Source organism: Mobula hypostoma, chromosome 27 (genome assembly GCF_963921235.1).
Source record: "Mobula hypostoma chromosome 27, sMobHyp1.1, whole genome shotgun sequence".
NCBI lineage: Eukaryota > Metazoa > Chordata > Chondrichthyes > Myliobatiformes > Myliobatidae > Mobula > Mobula hypostoma.
Genome location: NC_086123.1, coordinates 6,159,873 through 6,184,022, shown reverse-complemented (window position 1 = coordinate 6,184,022; position 24,150 = coordinate 6,159,873). Strand labels below are relative to the sequence as shown.

Genomic DNA, 24,150 nt, shown 5'->3' with positions numbered 1-24,150 from the left:
TTGGTGCCTCACTCAAGTCTGTCATCCAGGTTTACCCCAGGTACTTGTAGGTCCTCACCACATCCACATCCTCACCAATAGTAACAGGGAGCAGTGCAGGCATAGTCTTTCTAAAGTTCATCACCATCTCCTTTGTCTTACTGATGTCGAGCTGCAGATGATTCAGCTTGCACCATTTGACAAAGTCCCCCACCAGGGCTCTGTGTTCATCCTCCCATCCTCCCTTTATACACCCAATTATTACTGAGTCATCAGAGAATTCCTGCAGATGACATGACTCAGTGTTGCATCTAAAGTCTGAGATATACAGGGTAAACAGGAAGGGAGCCAGTACAGTCCCCTGTGGGGCTCCAGTGCTGCTTATAACCATGTCAGACACACAGCTCTGAAACCACACAAACTCATCGGCCAGTCAGGTAGTCCATTATCCAGGATACAATGGAAGTGCCAACCTGCACTGAACGGAGCTTTTTGCCCACAATGAGGGCTGTACGGTATTGAAGCACTTGATAAATCAATAAAACATGATCCTCACAGCGCTGACCTGCTTATCCAAATGTGTGCTCCCCTAATTCTGGCCTTGGCAACATCACAGAATTTATTTGGTTCACTATTAGTGTTGATATCTTCGGCTGCCAAGACCCTAAAGTCTGGAATCACCTTCCTAAACTTGTACACCTCTACCTCCCTTTCCCCCTTTAAGATACTCCTAGACCCTACCTCGGTCATCTACCCCAATATCTCCTCATGGCAAGTCAGAGTTGAGTTCTGATGGTTAAAAGTTGTGTGAAGCACCTTTTGTGAAGCAGGCCGTACTTAGCATATCGTTCTGGTGATTAGGGTCGCTCGGGAGTCTGTATGTCAGAATTGGAATCAGGTTTAGTACCATGGTGAATTTTTTTCCTTTGTGGCAACAGTCCAGTGCAATGCATAAAATATACTAGGTAATGATAGAGATCTTGAAGATTATAAGGCTAGCAGGAAGGAGTTTAAGAATGAAATTAGGAGATCCAGAAATGGCCATGAGAAGGCCTTGGTGGACAGGATTAAGGAAAACCCCAAGGCATTCTACAAGTATGTGAAGAGCAAGAGGATAAGATGTGAGAGAATAGGACCAATCAAGTGTGACAGTGGAAAGTGTGTATGGAACCGAAGGAGATAGCAGAGGTACTTAATAAATACTTTGCTTCAGTATTCACTACGGAAAAGGATCTTGGCAATTGTAGGGATGGGTTACAGTGGACTGAAAAGCTTGAGCATGTAGATATTAAGAAAGAGGATGTGCTGGAGCTTTTGGAAAGCATCAAGTTGGTTAAGTCACCAAGACTGGATGAGATGTACTTCAGGCTACTGTGGGAGGCGAGGGAGGAAATTGCTGAGCCTCTGTCAATCATCTTTGCATCATCAATGGGGATGAGAGAAGTTCCGGAGGATTAGAGGGTTGTGGATGTTGTTCCATTATTCAAGAAAGGGACTAGAGATAGCCCAGGAAATTATAGACCAGTGAGTCTTACTTCAGTGATGGAAAAGATCCTGAGAGACAGGATTTATGAATGTTTGGAGAGGCATGATATGATTAGGAATAGTCAGCATGGCTTTGTGAAAGGCAGGCTGTGCCTGATTGAATTTTTTGAGGATGTGACTAAACATATCGATGAAGGTAGAGCAGTAGATGTAGTGTATATGGATTTCAGCAAGGCATTTGATAAGGTACCCCATGCAAGGCTTATTGAGAAAGTAAGAAGGCATGGGATCCAAGGGGACATTGCTTTGTGGATCCAGAACTGATTGCCACAGAAGGCAAAGAGTGGTTGTAGACGGGTCATGTTCTGCATGGAGGTCGGTCACCAGTGGTGTACCTCAGGGATCTGTTCTGGGACCCCTTCTCTTCGTGATTTTTATAAATGACTTGGATGAAGAAGTGGAGGGATGGGTAAGTAAATTTGCTGATGACACAAAGGTTGGGGGCATTGTGGACAGTGCGGAGGGCTGTCAGAGGTTCGGCTGAGAAGTGGCAGATGGAGTTCAACCCAGATAAGTGTGAAGTGGTTCATTTTGGTAGGTCAAATATGATGGCAAAATATAGTATTAGTGGTAAGACTCTTGGCAGTGTGGAGGATCAGAGAGATCCTGGGGTCCGAGTCCATAGGACACTCTAAGCTGCTACGCAGGTTGACTCTGTGGTTAAGAAAGCATATGGTGCATTGACCTTCATCAATCATGGGATTGAGTTCAGGAGCCGAGGGGTAATGTTGCAGCTATATAGGAACCTGTCAGACCCCACTTGGAGTACTGTGCTCAGTTCTGGTCGCCTCATTATAGGAAGGATGTGGAAACCATAGAAAGGGTGCAGAGGAGATTTACAAGGATGCTGCCTGGATTGGGGAGCATGCCCTATGAGAATAGATTGAGTGAACTTGGCCTTTTTTCCTTGGAGTGACAGAGGATGAGAGGTGACCTGATAGAGGTGTATAAGCTGATGAGAGGCATTGATCATGTGGATAGTCAAGAGGTTTTTTCCCAGGGCTGAAATGGCTAACACGAGAGGCACAGCTTTAAGGTGCTTGGAAGTAGGTACAGAGGAGATCTCAGGGGTCAGTTTTTTACGCAGCGAGTGGTGAGCGCATGGAATGAGCTGCTGGCGACGGTGGTGGAGGTGGATACGATAGGGTCTTTTAAGAGACTGCTGGACAGGTACATGGTGCTTAATAAAATAGAGGGCCCTAGGTAACTTCTATAGTAAGGACACGTTCGGCACAGCTTTGTGGGCCGAAGGGCTTGTACTGTGCTGTAGGTTTTCTATGTTTCTCTTTACTATAAGATATGTACTGTATATAATTAAATAAGTAGTGCAAAAATAGTGATATAGTGTTCATGGGCTCATTGACTGTTCAGAGACTGGACGGCAGTGGGGAAGAAGCTGTTCCTAAAATGTTGAGAGTCTATTTCTGGGCTCTCCCTGTTGGCAGCAATGAGAAAAGGGAACGTCCTGGGTGATGGGGGTCCTTAATGATGGGGGCCTCCTTTTTGAGGCATCACCATTTGAAGGTGTCCTCATTGCTGGGGAGGCTGGTGCCCACAATGGAGCTGGCTGAGTTGACAACTTTCTGCAGCTTTTTCTCATCCTGTGCAGTGGCCCCTCTATGTCAGTCATGCAACAGATGTAACCAGTCAGAATGCTCTCCTCAGATTGCACTGCCACACATGGAAGAACCATTTCAACCTCTCCTCTTTCAACTCTTCTTAGCTTTAAAGATCTTTATCAAGTCACACAACTGCCGTCAATTTTCTGCAGAAAATTCCAATAGCTTGTACAGTTTCTTCCTGATAGTTATAACTTCTCAGTTCTGGCATCAATCTGGTAAACTATTTTACATCAGTGCATCTATATTCCGGTTGCACTATGCCGAGTAAAATGGTGTGAAGTAGCTCAAGGAACATTGGATCAATAATCACTTAACCGAAAGACAGGACACAGCTGAGGCATGAATTGTCTCCTTGTTCCTAAAACTCCCATCTGGGATACAAATGCCAACTGTGTTAAAGGGTCACATGAACACATGGTTGATAATATTAAACAGGGGATTTCAATTCACAATGGTTTATAATCAGTGTTTAAAAAAAAAAGTCAAATAACCAGATGTTTTCTGATTGGAACATCAAGCTGGATTTCAAGCAAATATTTACAATGTAGTTTCAGATCCAGATAGTGTGAAAGTGATTCTTTTACCAATAATTTGGAATAGGTAGGGAGGGAGATTGGCCAACAGATTTCCAGCCAGACGATGAACCCATGAACACTACCTCACTATTTTCGCTCTCTTTTCACACTGCTCTGTCATGAGCCCTGCGGGCCTCTGTGGCATGCTAGAGAGCAGTGGGCTTCCAGATTTGTTAATTGTTGTCTTGCCGAGGGTTGTTAACCCCTTATGCTTTCTGCTTAATCTTGTCAAGTTAATTGTGACTGGTACGGGTTTTCCGCTTTCTCTGATTATTTAATGCGGACCCTCTTTCAGCGCTGATCGCGGAGTCCTTGTGTTGTGGATGATTTGTCACTCGGTCGCACCATTGATTCTCTTTTGGAGTTCTTATCTATAAGCTCTTGTTTCCTTCTCTACATGGGAATCTGTCGTTCCTCTGCACCTGGGTTCAGTCATTGTCAGCTCTCACCATGACAGAAGGACTCTGCGATCAATAGATCCAGCAGAGATACCACAGCAGCCTTTACAACAACCGGCTGGAGGTGAGGATGCCTCCTTTATTCAGTCCATGTCCTGAGTCTACATTCTGAGTGTCCCAAGTCCTCATTCCAAGCTTCTCCCGTCTACAATCTGCATTCAAGATTTTTTCTAGGGTTCTTTAGGTCGACAAGGTTCACTAGGTTTCCTGTGTTTTCAAGTCACATGCAATGTTCCTGAGTTATATGCACTGTTTCAAATTTTCCAGCCCCATCTCGAGAGCATCAAGTCTGTTTTGAATTATCCAGCCCTGTCTCAAGAGCATCAGGTCTGTCTCAAGTTTTTCCAGCCCTATCCCAAGTTCCCCGGGGCTCCCTGGGCCGTCAGGTGCTGGACTTAGGGAGGAAGGTACTGTCATGAGCCCTGTGGGCCTCTGCAGCATACCACAGTGCATTGGCCTTCTAGGTCTTTCAAGCACCTGTATTTACTAATTGTTGCCTTAACAAGAGTCATTAAGCCCTGGCGCTTTCTGGTTAATCTTGTTGTTAACTGTGACTGGCACGGGTTTTCCGCATGCTGTGGATATTCAATGTGGACTCCCGTTTGGCACTCACTACAGAGTCCTTGTGTTGAAAACGATTTGTCTCGCAGCGTAACTTGGCCGTGCCACCAAAGTTCTGTTGGAATTGCCATGTATAACCTGTTATTTCCGTCTTTACGTGGGAGTCTGCCGTCCCTCCACACTGGGTTCAGTCATTGCCAGTGCTCACCGTGACATTGCTTATTTAATTACGTATATATATTTTTGTTTGTTTTATTTTAACTTGTAGTACATATTATGTATTTCAGTGTACTGCTGCCACGAAACAACAAATTTTGTAACATCAGTCAGTGATAGTGGACCTGACCCTGACTCTGAAGGAGTGGGCATCCAATGCTTCATTGAATCACTATACTCAGATAGAAAAAAAACATGAAAATTATAATTGGGAAATAGACCTTTAGTCTCAATCAATCATCATTAGTATCGATATTCCACACACTTGTTCTCACATTTAGAGGCTTGTTCCTATATCTGATATTCATTGTTGATCACCGACTTAGTTTCTGCCACAACCACCACTCTTGATATGAGCAACACACATCAAAGTTGCTGGTGAGTGCAGCAGGCCAGGCAGCATCTCTAGGAAGAGGTACAGTCGACGTTTCAGGCCGAGACCCTTCGACAGGACTAACTGAAGGAAGAGCTAGTAAGAGATTTGAAAGTGGGAAGGGGAGGGGGAGATCCAAAATGATAGGAGAAGACAGGAGGGGGAGGGATGGAGCCAAGAGCTGGACAGGTGATTGGCAAAGGGGATATGAGAGGATTATGGGACAGAAGGCCCAGGGACAAGGAAAAGGGGGAGGGGGGAAAAACCCAGAGGATGGGCAAGGGGTATAGTCAGAGGGACAGAGGAGAAAAAGGAGAGTAAGAGAAAGAATGTGTGTATAAAAATAAATAACAGATGGGGTACGAGGAGGAGGTGAGGCATTAGCGGAAGTCAGAGAAGTCGATGTTCAGGCCGTCAGGTTGGAGGCTACCCAGATGGAATGTAAAGTGTTGATATGAATTCAGATACATCACAGATCAGTTTTTTTTATACTTTATTTTCAAAAATTTTCAAAACCAAACAATGAAATGAACAAGAACATACCCGCTCAGACATGTGTAAAAATGAAATAAGCAAAAAGAAAGGGACATAACATTAGTGGGACACCTATTGTACAAAGTACTCAAAAATGCTAAACATTAAATCTCAAATGAGGGCCGTGAGAAATCAGATCAGTTTAAACAACTTTCTCCTGCTTCCTGTTCCAAATCTCAGGTATTTATTGGCCATGAGCAGCGTTGGATACATTGCATCGATGAAAACAAAGTGTGCTCCTAAGAACTTCAGAACTGGGCGTGAACCCACTGCTGTAATCTAGGTAAGTGGTGGGAGATCCAAGACGGTGTGGCGTCCTGACTCAGAACTACGACTCGAACAAAATATTCCACATTGACACAATGGACGTGTAGATCTGAACTGCTAGCAGACAGCCAGTTTTCATTTGACACCCAGATAACATTAGCAGTTTAATAAATGTTAGGAAAGTATAGTGAACAGCTGAAAGCTCTACAGTGCCTGATCAAGATACTTGACTACTTTAAAGACAGGAAGCTCACAGCTCTGAAGCAAATACCAGGAGCCATATATAACCACCCCCCTATTGAAAGTTTCAGTAACAAGTTTAGTTCTAATTGGGTTGAAGTGTTGGGGAGGACGTTACCAGAATATGTAAAGCAGGTTGTGGTATTGAATTTGCAACCTGGAGTTCAATTCTCATACAACTTGCTAAGAAATGGAATTCAATGCGTTTTTCAGTATACGGCCCAACAGAAAACAGCCATGAAAAGCTGTCGGGTTATTGCAAAAGCTCAAATCCATGCTGCTGGTATCAGGAGGGCATTGAATGTGGCAGAGGAGGGGGAAAGTGCTCCCTCTGCTGGGAGAATACAGAATAGGCTGACTGTCCATCACCCTCCATAGATGCTGTCCGACCTGCTGAGTTCCTCCAGTGTCTGGTTTGTTGCGGCATAAACCCCACCAGTAGGGACAGGTCATTTGTGAGCCATGCCACGAAGCAGTTTTGCGCCCAAGAATGTGGGAAGTTCGCTCCACAGGTGCAAGAGGATCTTGTGTATTTGAAAATGCCCACATTCAGAGCGAGAGGGAGAGAGAGAGCGCGGGAGAGACTGGCTCTGACTGCCTTGGAACACTGGATACAAACAAAAGAGATTGCAGATACCAGAATCCAGAAAAACAAACAAAATTCTGTAAGAGCTCAGAGGGTCAAAGGTGCAGGCATTACACTAACCGTTATGCTGCCGGAAAAATAAATAGTTCAAGGTGGCACTTTCTGCCTCTACAGAAGCTGCCTGACTGCTGAGTTCCTTTGGTGCTCTGTTTTTGAACATCAGAGACGCGCCGGGCTTGATCTAAATCAATGCAGGACAGGTTCAGAAAATAAGAGGTCTGCGTCTTTTCTCATGCACCCAGGCCTCTCTGAGTGAGGCCACCAATACAGGCCAAACTGGCGATGGCTTTCATCAGTAACAGAAGACCTGTAATCATGTGGAGCCTAAATCACTTCTAGATATCACAGAACTAACTTACAGCCGACTAGTGCTCAAGGAACTGGACAGACGCTCCCCAGTCTCACCTGTAACGGGAGCTAAGAGGTGAAGGAGACAAAATTGCCCCCCCCCCCACCCGACAAATCTGGCAGGAGCTGAGCTGGATGAGTATTTGGCATACTGCCCACTCAAACGGCTGAACGGCAAAGCAAAAATTATGATTGACATCACACACACAGTCAGGCCTCAGCTTACCTTGCTTGGATAGCTCGAACGCAGTGGACAGCCCCAGGATGGTAGGTGCACACACTCCCATGTTCAATGTCACACCCGTAGTCTGGCTGCATTAGAAAAGAGATCCACCAGTCAATCCTCCCTCACTCTGAGCTCACGTCCACTACTCCAACATCAGCAGAACTCTGTCAATGTCCCTGCGGTCCTATGGTGGGTATGAGGACTACAGCCGATCACAGTTCCAGCTTTCACTTAAGGGAGAAAGAATCCTGAGGTGAATTCTGTTGAAAGCATCCCTAACATTCTCAGGAAAAAAAATTGGTATTACTCAAAAGATTTCTCTATACATTCCACATTCTCTTTCTCCAATTCCTCACCGCACAGGAGGCCATTCAGCCCGTTGAGTCAATGCTGACTCCCAATCCTATTATTCCCCTTTCCCCACTTATTCCCCTGTTATCCCTCTCTAACAGACTCATTAACTTTCCTCTGTTGTCTCCTGCCACCCACCAGGTCATTGGGTATATTTCAAGCGAGGGTTGATAGGTTCTTAATTCGTAAGGGTATCAAAGGTTATGGGGAGATGGCAGATGAATGGGGCTGAGCAGGAAAATAAATCAGCCGTGGGTGAATAGATAAGCAGACTCAGTGGGCTAAATAGCCTAATTCTGCTACTTGGTCTTGTGGTCTTATGCTTATAATTTACAGCAGCCCATTACTCTACCAGCTCCCGTTTGGGATGTGGAGGAAGCCAGAGGCCCTGGAGGAAACCGGTGCTGTCACAGGGAGAACGTGCTCCTCCTCTGGTGAGGTGAACTAGCAGCACTAACTGCTGCACCTCCGTGTCACTGTTTTGACTGCCTGGTCTCCCCTGTGACGTTGCTGTATTTGAAAGGGCTGTTTGCACCACAGTATGCAATCCATATCTTGATTAGGTGCAGGTCAGGACCGACATTGTTGGGACACTGCTGCACAATGAAAGAACAGTGGCAAAACAAAGAAAGGAAATTAGAAATACTTTTCTCTCATCACTGTCAAGCCGAGAATCTCCAGCCATAAGACCATAAGACATAGGAGCAGAATTAGGCCATTCAGCAAATCAAGTCTGTTCTGCCTTTCCACCATGACTGATTATTACCCCTCTCAACCCCATTTTCCTGCCATCTCCCTGTAATCTTTGACATCCTTACTAATCACGAACCTATTGGCCTCCACAGCCGCTTGTGGCAAAGAATTCCACAGATTCACCACCCTCTAGCTAAAGAGACTCTGCCTCAGCCCTGTTCTAAAGAGATGTCCTTGTATTCTGACACTGTGACCTCTGGTCCTAGCCCGCCCCCTCCTCAACTCCACATCGGGAGCCAATGTAAAACTGGACAGGAGAAAGTCCAATTTTGATGGCATCAGAATGGACCTGGAAAGTGACGATGAGCCATTAAAATCAAAAATCACAGAGTTTTATCCACAAGTTTTGCAGCATAGATAGTTCCCAAGATCAAACAACAAGCAAGGCAGTGGGTAGGTGCAGATATGGTAACCTCTCGCTAGTCAGAATTCCAACAGAGTTTCAGGGGGTCTCCTGTCATTGAAACCAAGGAGTTCACATTATGACGAAGCTGAGCTCAAGTTGCAAGGGCAGTCACTGTGGATGACTGACACCCCATGAGTCTGCAGAGAGATGTGGGAGTACAGGCAGCTAAGAAGAAAATTAAAGTAGATCTCTTTAGCCCTCACCTCAGTGAAACAACGCACTTACATGAAATCGACCTGTATCTGCTCTGGATTGTGCCAGCGTACACGGGCAATCTGCGATCTCCGACAGGAAGTCAGGAAGGGTCTTTTCATGGTTGACCCAGTCCAGGCACTTCTCTTTTGCCCAGGCTGCAGAATCTCTTCGGAAATCCTCCCCCAAGTGCCAGGCGAGAGCGTGGCTTGGACTCCACACTGCTCTCACGTTCCTGAGCCAAAACAAAATACCACAACCATCAGCTTATCTTCTTCCTCTGTAAACAGCTCAAAACAATAGAAAGCACAGAGGCAGTTGCCTATAAATTATTTTTGCAAGAAAGCAGAAACTAAAATGGATTGGTGCATTGCATTTATGTCATTTTGTTCAAGTTCCATTTGTAAATAATGTAGACCATCACCCTCGACCTCGAGGGATAGCCATGACGCCGACGACACGCTCATACGTGACTAGCTGGAAAATGCCAATCGTGATGTTTTCTCCACTTGCACACACTAAATGTGAAGAGCTTCACGAGTCACAGACACCAGCCAGAACAAACAGAACTCATTTACCTCTTACTTGCCCCTCTTAAAGAAGAAGGGGTGATAAGGGTTCTCTCCCACCATGGAGGAAGCATTGGGCATCTCGGGAGCAGAAACAAGAGAGAGGATTTTGCCTGGATTGGGGAGCATGCCTTATGAGAATAGGTTGAGTGAACTTGGCCTTTTCTCCTTGGAGAGACAGAGGATGAGAGGTGACCTGATAGAGGTGTATAAGCTGATGAGAGGCATTGATCATGTGGATAGTCAAGAGGTTTTTTCCCAGGGCTGAAATGGCTAACATGAGAGGCACAGCTTTAAGGTGCTTGGAAGTAGGTATAGAAGTTACTATAGAAGCTACTATAGGGCCCTCTATTTTATTAAGCACCATGTACCTATCCAAAAGTCTCTTAAAAGACCCTATCGTATCCGCCTCCACCACCGTTGCCGGCAGCCCATTCCACGCACTCACCACTCTCTGCGTAAAAAACTTACCCCTGACATCTCCTCTGTACCTACTCCCCAGCACCTTAAACCTGTGTCCTCTTGTGGCAACCATTTCAGCCCTGGGAAAAAGCCTCTGACTATCCACACATTGGAAATAAGTTTTGGTATTTATGTATTTATACACATTTAGATTTTTAGATTTAGATTGTGAGGACACGCAGTCTTCTTTTATTGTCATTTATTAATGCATGCATTAAGAAATGATACAATGTTTTTCCAGAGTGATATCACAGAAACACATGACAAACCAAGACTGAAAAGCTGACAAAAACCATATAATTATAACATATAGTTACAACAGTGCAAAGCAATACCGTAATTTGATAAGAACAGACCGTGGGCACAGTAAAAGTCTCAAAGTCTCTCGAAAGTCCCATCATCTCACGCAGACGGTGAACCTCCAGCGCCACCAACTTGCCGATGCAGCATCCTGGAAGCATCCGACCACAGTCCGTCTCCGCGTCCGCCCGAAAACTCCGAGCCTCCGACCAGCCCTCCGACGCCGAGCACCGAGCACCATCTCAGCCGAGCACTTCGACCCTGGCCCCGGCAACAGGCAATAGGCAAAGCCAAGGATTTAGGGCCTTCCCTCCGGAGATTCTCGATCGCACAGTAGCAACGGCAACGAAGTGGGCATTTGAGAAGTTTCTTCAGATGTTCCTCCGTGCTTCTCACGTCCATCTCCATCAAATCAGGATTGTGCACGGCATCCTGCTTCACAAATACAATATCATTTGGAGCAGCTGCGCGCGCTGCGTCGCGTCGCCATCTTCTCCTCCCTCCACTGTTTTATTCCATATCTGTACATTATCCTCCAGTTTTATTGTTATTCTTCATAATTGTTGAGTACTGTTGTTTTTGTCGCATGTCGCACCAACACACCACAGCAAATCCCAAATACATGTAAATGAAAACGGCCAGTTAAAGTTGATCTTTAATCCGTAGTCATTATGGCTCAATCACCAGAGAGCCAATGTCCAGCACTGGATCTGAGATCATTTCTGACCCTCCATTTCACATCCTGTCTCCCTCCTACCCATCATTCTCTTTGCCTTTGCCACTTCCTTATACTTTACAGCAGGGGTTCCCAACCTTTTTTATGCCATGGACCGATACCATTAAGAAAGGGGTCCGTGGATTCCTGCTTTACAGCAGGGGTTCCCCATTCCAAAGAGGAGGAAGAGATTGCATCAATGGCTCTGGCAGTTATTTCTGCCAATCCAGGTCATTGGCACTGGTAGGGGCAAAGGATAGTTTAGGGACATGATGAGTCAGCAGGTGGATTGCAACCAGGCCAAGATGAAACCATCACTCACTACATTAACGTACTACACTTACTACATTTTAAGGGCATGCAGAGTGACACTTAAATAGGCAGGATATAGAAGAATGCAGTCCTAAGGTAGCATATGGATTAGTGTAGCTGTGCAATGAGAACAGTATGGATGCAATGAGCTGAAGGGCCTGTTTCTGTGCCATAAGACTGGGACTTATAGGTCAGATCACTGGAGGGAGTATTTGTGCATTAGTTCTGCTCCCAGAAGTCTCAGGAGAGGACCATAATGTGGCAGACCACAGGCAGTGCCTAAAACAACACAAATGCACGCAATGAGACTAGCTCTTACAGAGCTACGCTTGGCATGGACAAGTTGGTGTGGTGGGCCTGTTATCACATTGTACAACTCTATGACTTCATGAATCTAACCAATCCACCTCAGATGCCAGATAAAAAGTCATCTCAGCTTTGTTCTTGTCTTCGTGTGGAATCCATCCTTTCCAGCATGCAAGTGTTGGCCAGTTGCACCAGTCCTCTCCTGAGCCCAGCCACGGTGTAGTATCAGATGAGAGCGGTCAAAACTCTTCACTCTAACATGGACAGAACCACCAGACTTTCCAATGAAGTTGTAATAGTTACCATCCAAGGTTTGCTTAGTGATACCAGCAACAACCAGGTAGAAGCTGGGTAAATCTCTACAGTGTCTTTGGTTCCACTTTTATAATGTCACAAGGATGTATCACAATTCACCAACCCCGCCAGAACTCCTCGTGTCTACTGAACAAAAGTCTCAATCAGCAGAATTGAGGGAACTTTAACCCTGGGAACTTGCAATTCAAGAGAAAATAAAGAAAAATCATTTCACTCAAGGTGCCCACTAACCACTGGCCAACACAAATGCATACCTAATTGCTCCCTTGACAAACTTCTCACCTTTCACTCCAGGATTTAAACCAGTCTAATGCCAGGGACTGATGATCTGATGAGATTGTTCCACCATTATAGACTTTAATATGTATTGTTCATGCATTCATTTTGTGCCAATATTAATTTCCTCTTCCACTGTAGCTATAAGGTAACTGGAAAAACTGGAAATCCCCGAGAACAAACAATTTCCGCAGAGTTGAGATAGGGTTGACATATAGAGCAGATAGAAAACGAAGAAAGAGCTTTCACAACCACAAAATGGTTCAGAGTATTTTCCAGTCACTTAGTACTTCTCTAGTGTACAGAACACAACATTCACCCATCTACATCCTACAAACAACAAAACAGAGTGATCCTAGCATTTATAGGAGACGTAAAATGACTGAGCTGAAGGATAAACATTAGGAGAGAGGTCCCCACTTTCTCTTCAGTTGACAAGATGAGGGCATTTCATCTGATTTGGCTCCTTTGTCTGCTTCCTCAGCTGGGTTCAGTCACCGTGTGCTGCCTGAGCCCAAACAAACAACTTCCAAGTTTCCTCGCACAGTCCAAAGATGTGGCAAGTTAATTAGTCATTGTGAATTGTCCCGTGATCAGACTAGGGTTACTTGAGGGTTGTTGGGAGACATGGCTCATTGGGCCAGAAGTGCCTACACCATGCTGTATCTCAATAAAATAAAAGTCAACTTCTTTCTTCCGAGTGTGATTGCCAACCGGGAAATTTTTTTGGGTGCTACCATGGTGCATCTTCACGGGGGGTAAAGCTTATCTCACATATTGTACATTCAGATCAAATCATTGAGCTAGAATATGGTAAAACAATAACAATGCAGAATAAAATGTAAAACCTAGCAAAAAGTGCAATGCAGGTAAATGATGAGGTGCAAGATCATAAGGAGGCAAACTGTGAGTCCACCTTATTGTACAAGAGATGATAACAGTGGGATAGAAGCTGTCCTTGGGTCTGGTGGTACGTGCTTTCAGATTTCTGTATCTTCTGCCCGATGGGAGAGGGGAGATGAGAGAATGTCTGGAATGGGTGAGGTCTTTGAGTATCCCAGCTGCATTACTGAGGCAGCCAGAAATGTAGACAACACACACAAAATGCTGGTGGAATGCAGCAGGCCAGGCAGCATCCACAGGAAGAGGTACAGTCGACCTTTCGTCAGGACTAACTGAAAGAAGAGATAGTAAGAGATTTGAAAGTGGGATGGGGAGGCGGCGATCCAAAATGATAGGAGAAAACAGGAGGGGGAGGGAAGAAACTAAGAGATGGAAAGTTGATTGGCAAAAGGGATACAGAGTTGGAGAAGGGGGAGGATCATGCGACGGGAGGCCTAGGGAGAAGAAAGGGGGCAGGGAGCCCAGTGGCAAGGAGTGATTGTGAGAATGACAGAGAGAGAAGAAAAAAAAGTGGGGGAGAAAAAAAACTAAGGGATGGGGTAAGAAGGGGAGGAGGGGCATTAACGGAAGTTAGAGAAATCAATGTTCATGCCATCAGGTTGGAGGCTACCCAGACGGAATACAAGGTGTTGTTCCTCCAACCTGAGTGTGGCTTCATCTTGACAGTAGAGGAGGCTGTGGATAGACATATCAGAATGGGAATGGGACGTGGAATTAAAATGGGTGGCCACTGGGAGATCCTGCTTTCTCTGGCCGACAGAGCGTAGGTATTCAGCGAAACGGCCTCCCAGTCTGCGTTGGATCTCACCAATGTATAGAAGGCCACACCGGGCGTACCGGACGCAGTATGTCACACTGGAAATGTAGACAGTTAGAGGCATCCTAAACAACTTGAACAAACCTCTTGTATGATGTGATGGACTCTTGGCCTCACAATCAACCTTCTTATGACCTTGCAGGGGAGGCAGGTTCCTGTGATGAACTACAATCAGTGACAACTTTATTAGGTAACCTCTTTACCTAATAAATTGGCCGCTGAGTGTATGTTCATGGTCTTCTGCTGCTGTAGACCATCCACATCAAGGTTTGATGTGTTGTGCATTCAGAGATGCTCTTCTGCACACCAGTGTTGTAACACCTGGTTAGTTGAGTTTACAGTTGCTTTCCTGTCACCTTGAACCAGTCTGGCTATTCTCCTCTGACCTCTCTCATTAACAAGGCACTTTTGCCCACAGAACTGCAATTTACTGGATGTTTTTTTTGTGTTTTTCACAGCATTCTCTTAAAGTTTTAGTGACAGTTGTGCGTGAAAATCTCAGGAGGTCAGCAGTTTATGAGGTACTCAAATCACTGTGTCTGTCACCAACAATCATTCCACGGTCCATGTCACTTAGATCACGTTTCTTCCCCACTCTTATTGTTTGGTCTGAACAACAACTGAACCTCTTGACCATGTCTGTATGCTTTTATGCATTGAGTTGTTGCCATATGATTGGTTGGTTAGATATTTGCATTAACAAGCAGGTAGAATGTTTACCTGATAAAGTGGCCATTGAATGTATTCCACAACTCTGCAGTTTCTTGCAGTCACTGCTGAGCAGTTACGATACCAAGCTGTTAAACATTCAGACAGAATGTTTTTATGGGGGATTGATTCCGTGGGAACATGCTAAATTTCTTCAGCTTCCTGAAGAAGTAGAGGCTGGATGACAGTTGAGAACCTCTCATTATACCAGAGCCAATGCCTACAATAAGTTCATGGACTTACAGACAACCACTGGCTTCAGCTTCTACCAGCTGGAATGTGGGCTCAAATCTCTGGAAAGTGGGGCTCGAACCCACATCTTTCTGACTCAAAACTGAGAGTGCTACCAACTACCCAGTGGTGACACTGAAAGAAAGATAAATTCTGCAATATAATCACAAGGAAGAGATGGTTTCCAAGATTGTAGCTGATAGTTAACTGATATGGAGCTGATTTTAATCTTTATAACTTTGTATACTCAAAAGATCCCATTGTTTAGATCCAACATAGATAAATGAGAGATGATATTATCAAGCAAATCATTAAGTGGGGTTTGCATAATACATTGCTGGAAAATTTCCCAATAAAACCAGGAGCAGCTCCTATGATACACCTCCTTAAAAGCTGCCTCTGGAATGTAAAGGAAAGTAAAGATATTAGTCAAAGTTTGAATTTTGCAGCAACTTTGACTGGATTGATCAGCACTCTCATCTGTCTGGTTACTTAATTGGCTTCACTCTCCACAGATGCTGCCCAACTTGATGAGTTTTTTTTTAATTTTAGTTTTCCTGTACCTGCACTCTTATGATTTCTGAAATGCATGTTAATTTTTTAAAATTATTTATGAGTATTTATGGTGTTTTAATTAAACTGATTTCTTTTTGTCATTTTTTAATTTAGTTAAAAAATGCTATTTTTTTAAATCAAAAATGAATAATATACCAAAAAGTACATGAATAGTTTTGATATACTTTTAACATTTAGAGACATTCTGAAATAACTCAACATTCTTTGACTGCTGTTCAAGGCCTGGCCTCTGAGTGCAGTTCGATGCTTTGATTAGTTTTATTGAACAGAAATTGAAAATCACTATTGACTGCAACACAAGCTTATCATCCAGGTAAAAGCCCTCACTGGGTAATGAACAGATTCCATTTTCATAAACACTCATAAGTCAATTTGTCCATAAATGAGAAAATACATATCTCCACATGAATGACATCAAAGGCTGATGAAAAGGTACAATTGTTGAAAGGGCAGAGAAAGAAAACTAGTTGTGCCAAATGTAGGAATCAACACATGTATATATGTCACACTTTTGAATTTAATGATATTATGGGAGCTTATTTATATGAATGGGTGCCCATAAGTTGGGCATTTGGAACCTGGGGACAGCTTGTACTCTTGAAAACCTCTGATCATACCAACACCAATGACAAGATAAGTTAATACTCACAGCGCACCAGCTTTTTCCTTCTGGTCAATGAGCCGTAACATTCCAATTTCCCATTGCAAATATTTTTCTGCAGCAGATTTGGGGGTGAAAGTGAATGTCCCATTGTTTTGAACATTTTCTCCAATTGAGTACAGGTACGTCCAATTCCCCATCCAGGAATCTGAATAAGGTGTACCTGGCAGAACACGTACGCAAGCAGTGAGAGGGAGCTATTTCAAATTACATTTACAAGATCACTCATTTCCCATGTAAAGTTTGTAAACCGAAGTGCCATTGCCCTGAATTTAAAGACCAAAGGATTTCATTATATGTGTAATAGAGATTTGCTTAAAATCTGCAGTCTGTAGCATTTTGACCACCACCAGATTGCTGCCAGCAAAGTTCACCTGCAAGCTAATGGTCCCAATCTCTGCGACTGGGATTGTATTGTTGAGCTGTGAGTGAAGATTCAGGCGGTTTGGAATGATAAGCTGCCCGTCTAAGTGGAAGGGTTGGCTGCTATAGCTGTCCCACAAGTGGAGCAGAGTGGGAATCGCCCATTTTATCTTGATTCCCTTCTGAGGTAGAAAGACATCGTGCAGCCTATAAGCAATCCCACCATTCCATTCCCATGCCTAGGTCCCTGTAAGTTATTCCAATACGTACACAGTGGCCAATTAATCTACTAATCAACCAATCCGTCCATCTTTGGGATCTGGGAGGACTCAGGAGATCCTGGTAGGAACCTACATGTGAGAGGTAAAGGTACAATTGCATCTAAGGTCACAATCAGGATGCTGATTCTGACGTTCTGGAACGTGTACAATCCTAATCCGACTACACCACACAAAATGATCACTTACCATTTTCTATGTAACCCCAGAGCTCAACTTTTAGAAATTTGCTTGGGAGTAACGAACGGTTCCAATTCAGCGTTAGGGTCCCGGTGACACCAGGCGTACCGTAGTACTGCCATTTGGTTCCATTCTGTAAAACGCATTTCTTCGAGTCTGGAAATTTGCCGTGATGCACTGCAGGTTTGAGGAGGATCAACAGAGAAGAGTTAAAAATAGTTTACGGATGGCAGTTAATGCTGGACATCGCCATAAAGACAGGGAGACTACACTCACAGAGAACATATATTCCTGACAAGTCTCCAACATCAACATTTCAACTGTCTCCCCCAACACTCCTTAAGAGTTGGGCTCCTCTCTAGGAGCATGGACACTGGGTGATCAGAGTTCTGATAACATATCATGTACTTGATATTCCCCTGCTCTTATATTTCATGCCCTGATTAATGAAGGGAGGTATTGTGTGTCTCTTCTTAACCAGCTGATCTAACTGTGTTGCCACTTTCATACACCAAGGCCTCTCTGTCCCTCAGTACTCTCTGGAGGATCTGGTGAAAGAATATTATTAATTCATATTAGAAATTAATATCTCCTATTAAAGAATATTATTCTTTAATTGAAGAAATCTTGGCCTGAATTGGAGCATCAACGGTCAGTAGTTCAAGGCTCATCTTATCTCATGATCAGCTATACTTCAAGAAGAGCTGAAGATCAGACCCCAGTGTATCCAACTGCCTGCCCCGATGTACATCCGTCACGGAGCTCAGCAGCAAAGTATTGATGCTCTGAAAAGAATAGTTGTCTACAAGACCAACGAGAAAGGTGAGTGCAGGTAAGTCGAATGGTCCCAAACTGGAAGCTCTGTTTTTTTCTCCACTTATACTGTCTGTCCTGCCAACAGTTTCCAGTCGTTTCTGGTTTTTGTTCAAATTCCCAATATCAGCAATGTATTTCGTGCCCTGGAGAGGACACTCCAGCATCGCCTCACAGCGACAGCACAACTGAAGCAAGACTTTCCAGGTGCAGATCCATGGTCCCGTGAGACTAACGGATGCCACCATTTTGATTTCCAAATTCAAGTAAGTGCCTGTATTTCTTTACCTTAGGTCAGGGCTTTTAATTATTTGTTAGCATTGTATGGTGTTTTAATTGAATTTATTCCTTTAATAATTTCCAATTAGTTTAAAATATACCCTATATTCCCAGTGAAATTTGAAACTAACTCAAAGTCCTTTGACTCCTGCCATAGGCCCACCCTCCGTTCAGAGTCCACTTTGAGTCAGGTTCAACATGATTCAACCCAATAGGGCTTCTGGAGCAGAACAACATCAGAATGAAGAGGAGAGATGGCCCATGTCATAAAATAAGTGTAGATTTAGCATTTCATTAGAAGTACCAAGTCTGGCAGTTGTTATGAAAGCTAGACTGCATTCTGTGCAACTTATTAATGTATTTGTGGGTTCATAATAGGGTCTGAACCATTTCGACTCTAGGTCCCATTACCTCTCATTGTTGATACCTTCATAGCTAAACCAGTGTTTCTGAAGAGCATCTGCAAATAGAGTCATGTACATCTGTGCCTCCTGGTCCCAAACTATTTTACATGGTATTTCATCACAATATTAATTCCTCCAATAGTAGATTATCAGGTGACTGCTGAGGACCCCAACACATGGGTACTTCAACTGTTAATGTTAGCACTATTCCTTCACTGTGGGCTTTAAATAATGTCTAAACTGCCAAAACTGACTTCTGAAGTTTGAACTTCAAAGTTCAAAGTAAATTTATTATTAAAGTAAATACATGTCACCATTATGTACCACTTTCAAGTTCATTCCTTCCAGGCATTCAAAGTAGAACAGAGAAGTACAATAGAATTGATCAAAAACTGCACACAAAGATTGACGAACAACAAACGCACTAAAGTCCTAAAGAAGGGTCTCGGCCCGGAACGTTGACTGTTTACTCTTTTCCAAGCCTGATCTTCTGAGTTTCTCCAGCATTTTGTGTGTGTCGCTCTGGATTTCCAGCATCTGCAGATTTTCTTGTGTTTGGAGTGTGCAAATTGGGCAGCACGATAGCACAGTGGTTAGTACAACAGCTTACAGTACCAGCGACGCCAGTTCAATTCCCGCTGCCTCCTGTAAGGCGTTGGTATGTTCTCCCCATAAACTCGTGGGTTTCCTCCACATGCTCCAGTTTCCTCCCTCAGTCCAAAGACAACCTAGTTGGTAAGCTAAATGGTCATTGTAAATTTTTTTATGATTAAGCTCGGATTACATCGAGGATCAAGGAAGATAGATAGATAGATACATAGATAGATAGATAAATAGATAGACAGATAAATAATACTGAAAATGTGAGTGTTAGAGTTGTTGAAAGTGAGTCCACAGGTTGAGGAATCAGTCCACAGTTTAGGTGAGTGAATTTATCCACATTGGTTCAGGAGCCTGATGCTGAAGGTAGTCAATCAGATGACCAAGCCTTTGAAATTGTGAAAGCTGCTACAAAGTATCACACAGATTTTAATTTGTAGAATTAAGATATTACATCTTAAAAGCAACAAGTTGCACACAAAACGCCCAACTGGTTGCATTAAAGCCGACAAGGGACCACCATCATTAGTATACCAGTTGCAAATCACAACTAGAAACCATTATCTGCTTACTGCATAGCAGTGCCTGGATCAATATCACATGGAGTGCATGTCTAAAGACTTTGTCTTCAGCACCATCTTCCTTTTCAAATCGTTTTATTGTTATATTATACAACAAAAATAACACGAGTACATTGAAGTAACAACATTTACAATGCCTCAAAAACAAAAAACATTATCTTAAAGATTGAAAAAAAAAATTTGGTGATAACAAAAAAAACCTACTAAGCAGAAAAGTGAGAAAAAAAAGAACCCATTAGGTGTACAACCCCGGAGTCATGTGTCATACAAAAAGCTTCTAAAAATAAACATCAAACTGCCAGGAAGAAAAGAAAATACACTACAAAATTTACAATTAGATCGTGGAAAAATTATATCAATTAACTCAAATGATAATAACGAGCAAATGAGCCCCATCTTTTCTCAAAATCAAATAAAGGTTCAAAGGTTCGACTTCTAATTTTCTCCAAACTAAGACATAGCATCACTTGAGAGAACCATTGTGACAAAGTGGGAGCTGATGTATCCTTCCACTTCAACAAAATAGTCCTCCTAGCTATCAACGTAACAAGTGCAATAACATGTTGGTCAGACACAGAAATACCATGAATATTTTGAGGAATTATTCCAAAAAGCACAATTAATTTATTAGGTTCTAAATTAATTTTAAGTGCTTTAGAAATTGTTGAAAAAACCAACTTCCAGAACTGTTCCAATATAGAATAAGACCAAAACATGTGTCAGTGTAGCTATCTCAGTTTTACATCTATCACAATGACTATCAACATTAGAAAAGATTTTAGAAAGTCTCTCCTTTGTCAAATGATAACGATGTACAATTTTAAATTGAATCAATGAATGGCTAGCACAAATTGAAGAAGAGTTAACCAATCCTCCATCATAAAAGTCAAATTAAGTTCATTTTCCCAATCCTGTTTAATCTTAGATAAAGGACGTTTATCCCATTGTAGTCTTCAGCACTATCAGTTAATTCATGGATAAAACATTAGTTAGGGGCTCTTTGGATAAAAGAATAACAGATTTCTTGGCAATAGAGTATTAAACAAGCAGAATATTGACCGTGTAGGGCCATTCTGAGTTGGATTGTGGCCTAGTCAGCAACTGCAGGACAGGGCAGTGCCCAATCTTTTCTCTACCAATTTACATGGATGGTTTATTGATGAATGTGCTTTTCCAGGCAATCCTCCTGGTGGCATTTCTCTGAACTGGGAGTGTATGAAAGAAGAATGAGCCCTTCCATACAGCTATATATTGTCCAGTTTCAGTGGAAAGTGAAATTCTTGGAATGTATGCCAGAGAAACGAACCCTATTTCTGGCTTTCTGCCTGCGTTCTGCCATGTCCATTGTGGGTGAGAAAGCATTCAGAATTAACTTTCTGCCTCATTATAGCTACCATTGTGAAATATGATGAATCAAAATTACTGACAATTACAACTTTGCTGACACTGGGTTTCACCCCTCTGTAGCCTTATTAATTTAGTTGCTAATAAAATTTTGCAGTAATAAAAAGTTTTTGCAGTAACCGAAGGAAACTCACACATATTCAATGTTAACTAGCGTCAGAATCACGAAGGCAGATGATGACTGCCCTCAGTTTTGAGAGCACTTGTGCAAATCTGAGATAAGCACCAAGTAAGACTATTTCATTAAAAAGTTAAATGTTTTTATTATCAGCGTCTGTTGAGTGGGAAATGATTTCACGGTCGCAAGTACAAATCTTAAATTGGTTGGTCTTCTATTCCCCAAGTGATCATGTTGATGTCAAAACTTAAACGAACTTACAATTAATTGGCTTTGTAGTTGCATACTGGCTACATACCTACTACCTCGTGGAGGCCAAGAAACACCACAAAGGATAAAAGATATGGCATATGTTAATTTTCTGACATTAAGTTATGAGGAAGGTGTCCATATGGCTGTATAGTAATTTGATAAAATATTCCTTGTCTTCCGGAAGATTGCTTCTATTAACCCATTACTTCTTCAAATATAAAACAGGTTTTTTTTGTATGGCTATATATATACACTTCTAAATTTAGCATGTGGTAATAACTAGGAAAAATTACAACACAACAATCTAATCAAGAGTTCATTGAGTGTATCAGCTGGGAGAGCAAAGCTCATAAAGGCTTATAACTGTTATATTATGACCTTAAAGTCATTCCTAATAATAATAAATAGAGTCGCAAACACGAGGAAATCTGCAGATGCTGGAATTTCAAGCAACACACACAAAAAATGCTGGTGAACGCAGCAGGCCAGGCAGCATCTATAGGAAGAGGTACAGTCAACATTTTGGGCCTGACGAAGGGTCTCGGCCCGAAACGTCAACTGTACCTCTTCCTATAGATGTTGCCTGGCCTGCTGCGTTCACCAGCATTTTTTGTGTATAAAAAATAGAGTATTCCTATTATGATTTTTTTAAACTTACAGTCCACAGTTGTTCTCAGGCAAATTGTTATTGGCCTTCATATTGTTGTTGAGATCTATATTAGCCAACTAATGTTCCAACTTTATTAGCAAATTACCTGAAGATGTTAAGCAGGGATTTCCGGGTCTTGTACTTAACCTGTACAAATTGCACAAACTTTTCATGTGCCTTTCAATAAAAGTAAATCCAAGGAAGAGCAATGTTAGGGAAAGTGGAAGGCCTGTGGCCTTGGCTACCTTCATCCTAAGGAGTCCTTGGAATTCCTGATATTTCCTTTGCATTCGTCCAGCCCTCACTTAACTCCTCACATACATTCTCCATCAATCAGTTACAGGGTTTGACGTAACATATGGGCAACTCAGGTCCAGTACAGTAGCAGGAGTGAGTTGTGGGGGCGGGGGGGGATGCTCATCCACCCATTCAAATGTCAATGGTCATCAACTAATCAGCTTAAGTCTCAGGAGAAATCATTTCCCAACTAAACTGACCACTCAGTTTTGGTCAAAGATAACAAGTTCCTTGCAACATACTTGCAAATGTTTCAGGAACCATTCGGTTCTGAACATTTTGGCTCAGCCTTGCGGGAAGAAATTCTCCATTGCTGCAGAATGTGGTAATTCCAGGGATTTGCTTGGTTCCTGTTACCAAGGTCATCTCTCTTACATGTATGTGTATTCACACAAGAGGAACAACAGCAAGAGCAGAGAGTTTAATGCATTTCTTTGTTAAATGCCGAATTAAATAATTTGTGACTGATTCTGCAAAGCAAAAAAAGCTGCAGGTGCTGGAAACCTAAATTGAAAGGCAACAGGTCTGGCTGCGTCTGTAGCAAGAGAAATAAAGGTAACACTTAGGGGCAAAAACCCTTTGTCCTAATGAGGAAGAAGAGAAAAGTTCATATATTTGTCACACTCACAACACGCTGGAGGAACTCAGCAGGTCGGGCAGCATCCGTGGAAAAGATCAGTCGATGTTTCGGGCCAGAACCCTTCATCAGGACTGTAGAGGGAAGGGGCAGAGGCCCTATAAAGAAGGTGGGTGGAGGGTGGGAAGGAGAACCTCCCTCCTCCCTCCCCTTACCTTCTTTATAGGGCCTCTGCCCCTTCCCTCTACAGTCCTGACGAAGGGTTCCGGCCCGAAACGTCGACCGATCTTTTCCACAGATGCTGCCCGACCTGCTGAGTTCCTCCAGCATGTTGTGAGTGTTGCTTTGACCCCAGCATCTGCAGATTATTTTGTGTTCATATGTCACTGAGAGAAAAAAAACTAGAGTGAACATGACAATAAACTGAAGGTTATCAATGGCAACAATCAGTTACAACCCACACTTAATCTAGCAAAATGTTTTGCTGATATTGAGGGTGGAACCCTGATATAGTCTCATTAATTTAACTGCTAATAAAATTTTGCAGAGGTAAGCTGACCCACCTTCCTAACTGATGAATTTGTAACAATAGTTTCAAAAGTATTCACTCTGTTGACCAACATCAGTATCACAAGGGCAGATGATGACTGCCCTCAGCTTTGAGAACACCTCTGCAGGTCTGAGATAAGCACCAAAAAAGATCATTTTATCAAAAAAATAAAATGTGTTTATTGTCAGCAAGTGTTGACTGAGAACTGATTGCAAGATCACAAGTAGAGATTCTAACCTGTTTGGAATTTTATTCTCGTGCAATAATATGATCTCAAACCACAGCTCCCCTCCCCCAATATACTCTGCGTTTGAATGTCATTTACAACAAATGTACTTCATTGTTGCATTTAGAACAATGTG

The 24,150-nt window shown here is 42.9% G+C and overlaps 1 protein-coding gene across 2 annotated transcripts in view; it reads right to left on the bottom strand.

Moving 5' to 3' along the window:
• susd2 (sushi domain containing 2) overlaps nt 1–24,150 on the bottom strand; it is a 106,364-nt gene that overhangs the window by 46,864 nt on the left and 35,350 nt on the right. For both annotated transcript variants that reach the window (XM_063034424.1, XM_063034425.1), the window contains exons 5-8: nt 17,274–17,441; nt 16,432–16,606; nt 9,326–9,527; nt 7,591–7,676 (exon numbers count right to left, since the gene is read on the bottom strand). In XM_063034424.1, the coding sequence (XP_062890494.1) occupies nt 7,591–7,676; nt 9,326–9,527; nt 16,432–16,606; nt 17,274–17,441 (631 nt within the window). The remainder of the gene's footprint in view (nt 1–7,590; nt 7,677–9,325; nt 9,528–16,431; nt 16,607–17,273; nt 17,442–24,150) is intronic.